General features: G+C 44.8%; 2 protein-coding genes across 4 annotated transcripts; one reads left to right on the top strand and one right to left on the bottom strand.

Annotated features, from left to right (window-relative positions):
* Positions 1-2,606: 2,606 nt before the first annotated feature.
* Positions 2,607-5,509, top strand: LOC122372602. 3 transcript variants are annotated; one of them, XR_006254897.1, is made up of 3 exons: positions 2,607-3,090; positions 4,229-5,323; positions 5,407-5,509. XR_006254897.1 is itself a non-coding variant. In XM_043349999.1 (2 exons), the coding sequence occupies exons 1-2, from the start codon at positions 2,914-2,916 to the stop codon at positions 5,270-5,272; spliced, it is 1,221 nt and encodes a 406-aa protein (XP_043205934.1). In that variant the 5' UTR covers positions 2,610-2,913; the 3' UTR covers positions 5,273-5,509. The 3 variants fall into 3 exon arrangements, 2 of the variants coding, with proteins under 2 accessions (XP_043205934.1, XP_043205935.1); XM_043349999.1 differs by having other exon boundaries at positions 2,610-3,090; positions 4,229-5,509; XM_043350000.1 differs by lacking the exon at positions 2,607-3,090 and adding an exon at positions 3,110-3,202 and having other exon boundaries at positions 4,229-5,509.
* Positions 5,510-5,546: 37 nt separating this feature from the next.
* LOC122372601 lies at positions 5,547-7,694 on the bottom strand. Its single transcript, XM_043349998.1, has 2 exons — positions 7,529-7,694; positions 5,547-7,000 (listed from the first exon to the last, which is right to left on the bottom strand). Exons 1-2 carry the CDS (start codon positions 7,642-7,644, stop codon positions 5,803-5,805), a joined length of 1,314 nt encoding a protein of 437 aa, XP_043205933.1. The 5' UTR covers positions 7,645-7,694; the 3' UTR covers positions 5,547-5,802.
* Positions 7,695-8,780: the final 1,086 nt, after the last annotated feature.

Consider the following 8,780-nt stretch of genomic DNA (forward strand, 5'->3'; position numbering starts at 1 on the left):
TAGGGATGCAAAATATATCATGGAAGACAAACTCCTCTGGCCAGCCATTTCTCTGAATTCTACACCAGGATTTGTATGACGCCACACTGCACTGACGTCATATGTGACATCATCACACCACAGCTGCACCACAATACATAGCAGTGCGGGAAGGCGACGGCGAAGCCTTTCCCCAGTAGAAGTTCGGCACTAACAGAAGACAGAAAGCACGTCATCACTCTCCGCAACGGCGCAAGACCAACGCTCGGCTATAAGTGCTCGGCACTGCAAGGCAGGGTACTTTGGAACAATGGCAGAATATGTTTCACACACCACACTTAAAACGACAGCAACACTTGACGGTTTCACCGACATTCTGATTCAATGAATCACTTCGATTGCCATAAGTCCTGTTTGGTTACTGAGCACTTTTGGCATAACGGACAATTACAGAAATCACAGAGTGAAATTATGGTGAAATGAAAACTAAGAGAAGCCGGTCTATGCATCGCTGAAGCAGATAATTTTGACGATTTTTTTTTTTAAATATCACCAAACTAGCAGTCCCAAAAACGTTCACACAGGCCGTTAAATGCGGCATGCCGCAAATCGGCAGGTTTTTTTATAGTTATGATAGAATGCGTACTGGCTTCATACTTGGCGCATTTACGGTGTCACTACTCACTGCTACCACGCATCAGTGAGTTATCTTGTTACCATCAACGTATCTGGCGATATTAGTTTAGCATGACCAGCATATCAAGCGCCTACGAAAATGTTATGAAATCCGGCGTCTATTTCCTACTAATGCCCTGTGCTGATCTGTCGACTTCCTGTCACATTGTCTTTTCACAAGATCTTACGTGTTTTTTTTTCTCATCGCCGTTACCAGACCTGCCGACTTTCTCCCATTTTTGTAACTAGATCTGCCGCCTTTTCTCGCCGCTGCCACTAGACCTGGCGACATTCTCTCCTATGCACCACGGTCCACCGCTTCCCACACCTCGGCATCTCCCCAGGCGGCCCTACCGATGACCGTTGATGCCGGCGGAGGGTCTGGGCTGCAGGGGCAGTCGGCTGGAGGCCGGCCGGGCCGCAAATTCCCAATAATGCTACACGCTACGCACCTCCAGCGCTGAGTGGCTGGTTGTCGCGGGAGATGACGTCATAGCCTGACGCCACGCTCATTGGCGTGCGGGTTATGTGACGTCACATCTATCAGCCAAGCAATAGTTAGACGAGGTGGGGTCTATTCGCTAGTCCAGATACAGGTTAAGGAAACTTACGAGGACAATATACGAGTCTATGCATGAACCACACGCGGACCATGGATAATTACCTTGTTAGTTATCCAAGCGCGGACCTAAGGGGCGAATTAAAGGGGGCAATTGCTGGCGTTTGTTGGGTGCGCTGACTCAATCCATCGTCTGTATAAAGATAGGCCCCTCTTGCACGGAGACTCATCCCGAATTCGCAGTCTCCTTGGACGAATATGTCTATTATCTTGGTAACGTATTTAGATTGAGATTCATATTCGATATTGATGGTCTGCGGAGTGCGGAGTGCGGACCATTTAGAATCACTTGAAAACGATTTTGACTTGTGTCTCCGTGCAAGAGGGGCCTATCTTCCTCCAGACGATAGAGCGAGTCGGTGCGCTGGGTGTTGAATTTGACCGTGATGGTGTTAGACCTGTTAGACTGTAATTCTGAATTCGTGTTGGATTTGTGGGTAGTGTTGTTTCTGCACCTGTGGTGTTCGATGGAAAAGGATGTTTTTTTTCGGAAAAAAAAGAATCTTCAGGCATTTTGAACATCCACGTGAACTGCAAAGATTTGGCTTTGAGATGTAACGTCAAAACCCGAGAAGAGTTTAGAAACTGGCTGGAAATTTGCTGTTCTTCTACCTCAACTTACCTAAACCCAGGGACACCGCCGAACACTATGCATAAACGTTCTATAGCCTTGGTATAAACGGATCAGCTACAGCTGCCGTCAAACTCGTAATTGATGCGAGTGCATCTCGTTCACCTACGTTGCAATAACGTAGCATCTCGCTATTCGGTGTCACTTGTTTGAGGTCATTTGCTTTGTCAAACATCTGGTGCGTAAATCATTCACGACGGATACGCTTACTTGAGCCGTGGTGGAATGTTGGTCCTCAAAACCTGCCACCAGCCGTGCACAGCTCGCCCTACCACCGAGCCAACACTCCAACTCGCACCGCACGAGCAGAGTACATTTCGATTACCATAATGCTGCATGACGCAACAACCTCAGGCTCTTTCGCCGCAACTTCCCTTGCGTCGGGACTCGGATAAACCCGATAAATCGTTCGCAGTGTAGTTGACTAATGACTAAAGCATCAGAGCAGTGGTCTTCGAGCCCTCCCATCGGCCGTGCACATCTCGGAACCCCTCCCATCGGCCGTGCAGATCTCTCTGAGCCGCCTGCCGCCGGCGCCTCCAGAGCCGAGCCCGAGCGGGCCCCCATGCGCATTGCGCATGCCCCGGACGCGAGTGACGACACCGTGACGTCACCCGCCCGGGCTGTGCGTAGCGTGTAGCACTATAGGGCTGTTAAGTGTGACGTCACGGTTCCAACAGCTGACTGCGCTAATGCTGTAGAGATAGGGGATTATCTAGAAAGGTGTATTGTGGCGATTCAAAAATTGTCCGACCCTGATTTGGAATTTCTTTGGAAACTTAGATGGATGAATAACATTTCTGAAATTGATTTGCTTCAAGTTTCATCGAAATTTGGCTGAAAAAGCCCAAAGAAATGTGAGGCTACTAAATTCACAATGGTGTTAGCATTTGTGGCGCATATGTGACATTTGGTGAAAACCACGTGAAAACAATAGTACGTTACGGACATTTGCACGTTTCTGGGCTGCAGGCTGTGTTTGACGTGTTTGGGCATGGTGTGAGCTATCATGGCCTTCGTTAGTGTTGCAGCCATAGGTGATTTTTTTCAAACTATGTCCAGTGTGATTGAGAAGGGTGAAAGAGCATTGGATGGTGGCAAAATCCGATCCATTGCCCTGCAGGATGGCAAATACATTGTGGCTTCTGTTGAGGCCAGCATGAAGAAAAGGACCTATGATGTTCAAGTGAGTATTTCTTCATGCTTGTGATAGGCATTTCAAGTACTTTATGAAATCTGCCTTCATGAAATCGTGGCATGAATGTGGGAACAAAATTGCAATTGCAATTGAGAATGAGGTGAATGTGGCAAAAGTATTGAGTGAACATGACCAAATAAAAGAAACATTTCATTATATATTTTCATTCGAGTCTACATAGGTACTCCATAGTTCTTTATATTATCCCCATGTGACAGGCATCTTGCATTATTTTACCTTAGCAAAAGCTGAATAGGAAAAATGAGATGCCACGGTAGCAGACGTAGCACGAGCTGCCATATGCCCCAGAATGCATTTTGCTAACCAAATCAAAACACCTAACCAAAGATACGTAACCTGACCTACAATCTACTTCCTACAACCTACAACCTTGAACCTACCACCTTCAACCTATGATATCTCACATGGCAGCTCGTGCTATGTCTGCCCTACCAGTACCGAGGCCACTTGGTATTGTTTGTGGAGGACCTGACCTCCTCCAGCCCGGAGTGTAGTTGATGTTAGCTTGGTTTTAAATTTAAGTGTATAGTAAAATGATAGATCAATTGATCTACGTAGCAAGTGTGCGGCAGACTTGTGTGGCATCCTGTGCAACCATGGACATTTAGTGGAATTAAATGGATAGGAGGGTTTATAAGTTGAAATGGAAATGGCAATTTGGTTTAGGCGATGTATCTAATCTTCAGTCTCACTTCATTCAAGATCACTCAAAGAAATTTGCTTTCAAATTTCAGTTATTTTTGTTTACTTTTATTAAAGCATCCCCAGATATACAGCATATACTTTTAAAAAGCAATCCCTTTTTGCTAAAATCTAACATCAAGTCATTGTCCAAAACATTTATGTTTTGTAATATCAACTATGATTATAATGCATATTTGGAAGGTTCTATGAATATAAACAGCTGCAATCAATTGTGCTCATTTTGTGAACTTATTTTCATGATAAACATTTCACTTGAGTGAAACGTCCACTTTGATATTAATTGAATATGGTTTGAACTAATGTGTTAGAAAAATATCATGCAGGTATTTAATAAAAATCTGAATAAGGCTTGCTGATTACCTGCTGCAAAGGTGTAAATTGTTGTTATTCTGTGTTTCAGGTCACTGTCGAGAACAAGAAGCCAGTGGATGGAAGCTGCACATGCCCAAATGGTCAGCATCGGTGCTCCCACATGGCTGCCATCCTTCTGTATGCACAGAAGAACTGGTCGCAGACTGATCGGCAGTGTCAATGGAACCGAGGATCCAGCAACGCGACAATGTTGAAAGCAAAGGAGATGTTCCCCCAGGAAGACAGTTCTTTGCTGGTGAGCTCTGTCAAAGAGGACCAACTGGCATGGCTGTATGATCAGGTGAGGGAGCAGCCATGTGGGCTGGCATGGCTGTTGGCTCCAGAGTCTCAGCCTTCCCCAGAAGAGAAGGTACCAAACATCGACAGCATCCTAACTAGTGCTGAGTTTCATGCATCAGCTGACAAGTCCCACTTCCTTTTAGCAATGCTGTCTCTTTCAAAGGAAGAGATTGCAGAGGTGCAGAGGGTGACCAGTGGTCAGGTCAAAAACCCCAAGTGGTTTGTTGCTAGAAAGGGAAGGCTGACATCGAGCAACTTCGGCCTCGTCTTGAAGGCAATTGCCAGAGGAAGATACCCAAAGTCACTATTCAAAAGGCTCCTTGGTGGCTATGACCCATCCGGCAGTGCAGCTGTAAAATGGGGACGAACCCACGAAGCAGCTGCAAAGCGAGCGTATGAAAATCGCACTGGAAAAAAGGTGGAAGAGAATGGGATTTTTCTCTCTGAAGATGGTATGCTTGGGGCCTCTCCAGATGGTGTAGTGGGGGATACACTCCTAGAGGTGAAGTGTCCGTGGACACACAGGTGTCGAACGATCCAGGAAGCCGTGCAAGCAGATGGAAAGTTTTTCTTGGACGAAAACCTGAATCTTAAAGAAGATCACGATTACTTCCACCAGGTACAGGGCCAGATGTGGTTAAGTGGCTTCACCAAGTGTGACTTTGTTGTCTGGACGACTCGTGACTTACACATCGTTACCATCGCCAGAAGCGATTCATGGACTGTAAACCTAGAACTCCTAAAACAGTTCTATAGGGTCCACATGGTGCCGAGCATCATCGGGTCCGCTTAACCCGCAGGGCTCATGCCTGCTGGGCGATATGAGATTTGCCACTGTGATGTAATGTGTACAGGTGCGCGCCAGGCTGGTTGTCGTGTTTCACTTTCAAACGTCAAACTGTGTGTAATGTACAGGTGCGTAAGTAAATGTGTGTCACTGTACAGGTGCGCGCCAGGCTGGTTGTCGTGTTTCACTTTCAAACGTCAAACTGTGTGTAAATAATGCAAATAATAAACATACATGTTTGTGGACAGTTTTATTGACAAGTAAATGTCGCGTACCACAGCGCACAGCTGAAATAATTTCCAGATTATCATACTTCCATGACAGCTATAACTCAAGAAGTGTTTCATCAGACAGTGAAGACATATCAAACAGTTCGCAAACCAGTTTAGGACAAAATGCACAGTTTCCCGCGATAGTACTCCGGGCGTTGGTGAGAAAAACACAGACAATGCTATTGACTTACTTCAATTGATAACTACGCAAACGTTGCATCTAACAGGGTGATACCACTAATAACGCGCAGTTTGCTACCCGGCTTAAGAGGACATGTTGCTAAGTTTCTCGTGGCTTATGATAGGGCTCTGGGCGGTGGTGAGGAAGGCACAGACACGAACTATATTGTCTATCATATTCCTATACTGGTGGGGTATGCCATCTAAAATGGTGTAATACTTCAGCCGCTGAATCGCGCGCTCAACGTGCACGCGGGCTTCGGCAACTTCCCTGTTGTGCATCACCTCTTGCTTGGTGAACTGAGGCTGAAATAGATACGCAGGTGTGTTGACGGTGACGCCATCAGGTACAATGTCCTTGATAGGAAAACCTTTGTCAGCCAGGATGAGGTCGCCTGTGGTTAGCTGCTCCAACAGGCCGCTAGTCTCCACGATGTGCTTGTCAGAGGCATTGCCGCCGTAAACGTCACTGACAAAGTTCACAGTGCCATTGGGTGCCACCCCAACCATGACCTTGAAGGTGTTGGCAGCTTTGTAAGCACTGTAGGTGCTTGAGCGGCCCTCACAGCTATCAGGTCGCTGAATCCTAATTTCTGTGCAATCAAGTGTCGTCCTGCAGTGCCTGAACTTCCTGAACGATGCTGGCATAGATTGAGAATTCTTTTCTCTACTAGGCATACCCTTCCCAAAAATAGGCTTGAACAGAGCCTCAGCGAAGATGGACACAAATGTCCTGAAGACATTTGTAACGGTGGCTACACTCTTGTTAAATCTCACGCTTAGATCTGTGTGCCCAAAGTTGTGTCGCAGTTTCATCAACACCAGGAGAATTTGGTCCTCTAATGTCATCGTTGTGACCTTGAAGGTGTGGTATGTAAAATCACACATGCTCACATATGTGACTAGAGTTTCAAACATTGCTCTGCTCAAACTAGTATAGTAAGTTACTAGCTGTTCGCTATGGCTAATCTGGTTGTAGCAGAACCTCTGCTGCTGATAAGCTGCTGCAGTTTCAAGTCGTTTGATATGCTGTTTGAGAAGCTCGTTCTCGGCAGACAACATGGCCTCACTATGCACAGGTGGTCCAAGGACAGCATCTTCCATTTCCACAGCTGCATCTTGTCTTCTGTTTCCAGGAGAAGAGTGATGGGGTCTGGTATCATCAGGCAAGTTGATCCGCTTCCCTTCATTCCATGGAAACCTCATTGGACCTGCTTTTTTGCCATTAGGGAAGTGCCACGAACAGATCCTTGTGTGTTCGGTAGGGGTGAAGTTCTCCCTCCTGCAACAGAAAAAAGGGATTACATGATGATTTAGATTAGGCATGCATGATTAGGATGACGCAAGTTACAAGCCCTTCAAGTAGAAAATATCCACAAAAACAGGTTCATGCGATTGTTTCTGAAATGAAGCTTGCCAGTTTATTAATAATTTTCAATTTGAATGTTACAAAATGTAAATGTTTCAATGTTCATATCCAAAACATACAACAGACTTGGTAAATATATTTGTGCTATGACTACTGTTACTGCTATTTATGGAGTACCTACGCACCATGCACAAGTGATTGACGATCAAGGCTCTGAGTTAACCTTGTGAATCATTCCGTAATGATGCCAAAAATAAATATTTATCATTATCTGATATTATATACTCTATAGCTTTTATAGAAATAGTTAACAATAATTTGATGTTTTTATTAAAAGGTAAGATGCCATATTTCCCTTGCACGATTTATGGAAAAGATTTATGATGGGATTTATGAAAGCTTGACATGTAAAATATGCTGATTCTCAAAATTCTTACTAACCTTATCGCACGAATGTAGCGTTGACGGATCAGTTTGTTGCTGGGAAACCTGTAGAACGCATATTTGTTTTTGTCCCCTGACCGGTTCGTACAGCCTGGGACACAGCAATTCACCATCTCGATGTTCAAAGCTTAAAACAAGCGTGCGTCTTGTGATAGCTGACCTGAGGTGAGAGGTCTGAGAAACACAGTAGGTATATCTAATTAATAACCCACTCCAATTCACTACCTATTCACAGCTAGTACATTTGCCCATTGGTGCCCGTGTTATAAACGTAATGGCGCAATGTCTTACCGCCAAAATCGCACAAGTTTTTTTAATTTAGCAGCCGTGCAAAAAAATCATGTTTTTGTGCAAATCAATGAATAAATGCATTTAAGTCGACCAAAATGACAACTTATACATTTCCATTATTGAAACATGACATAACCTCGGTACGGTCCCCAAATTCTTGCATTTTGTTATGAATCGTTTGGCCTATCTCTACAACATTAGCGCAGTCAGCTGTTGAACCGTGACGTCATCACTTAACAGCCCTATTGGGAATTTGCGGCCGGGCCAGGGGGGACGCCCCGTCCCCCTCAGGTACGGCCGGCGGACGGCACGTCGGACGGCGCGGCGTGGCGAACCTGGCCAACAGACGACAGACAGTGACGTCACACCATGACGTCACAGGGGGCTTCATACGGGGGCGTCATAAGCAGAGACAGGATAGGTGAAAATATTTGACGCCATAATGAGAGGCAGCGGTAAGATAAATTTACGCGTGAATTTAGGTGGAAAATCTAAAATACTGAGACACGAGTAAAAATGAAATGTCGATCAAAATGAGAATGAGTGGGTAACAAAATATGTACAGAGTGAATTCGTCACAACCCTTGCATAACAAAGGAAATAATTCACAAAGAAAGAAGACGCAACAACACAAGAAATATATAACATCATGGCTTCGTCGTAAATCCAGATGTACATTTCTACCCATGCGCAAAAGGTATGGGTAGAATGGGTAGAATGGGTAGAATCAAACTTCTTGAACAGACGAATGTTATTTGAAAGGAAAAAAAAATCCACAGAGGCGTGCAAAAATTATTTATTAGACATTTTACAGCACCGTTCAAAAAACAATGGTAAAAAGAAAGGTTCAAAACTATCTGGTGCTAGCAGATAAAAAAAAAACACTGAAAGAGAGGCCGGTTTTACTGGTTTTACGTCTATATATAACAAAGATAGCTGCTAACAATATAGCTGGGTT

Source organism: Amphibalanus amphitrite, unplaced genomic scaffold (assembly GCF_019059575.1).
Source record: "Amphibalanus amphitrite isolate SeventyFive unplaced genomic scaffold, NRLGWU_Aamphi_draft 001377F_arrow, whole genome shotgun sequence".
NCBI lineage: Eukaryota > Metazoa > Arthropoda > Thecostraca > Balanomorpha > Balanidae > Amphibalanus > Amphibalanus amphitrite.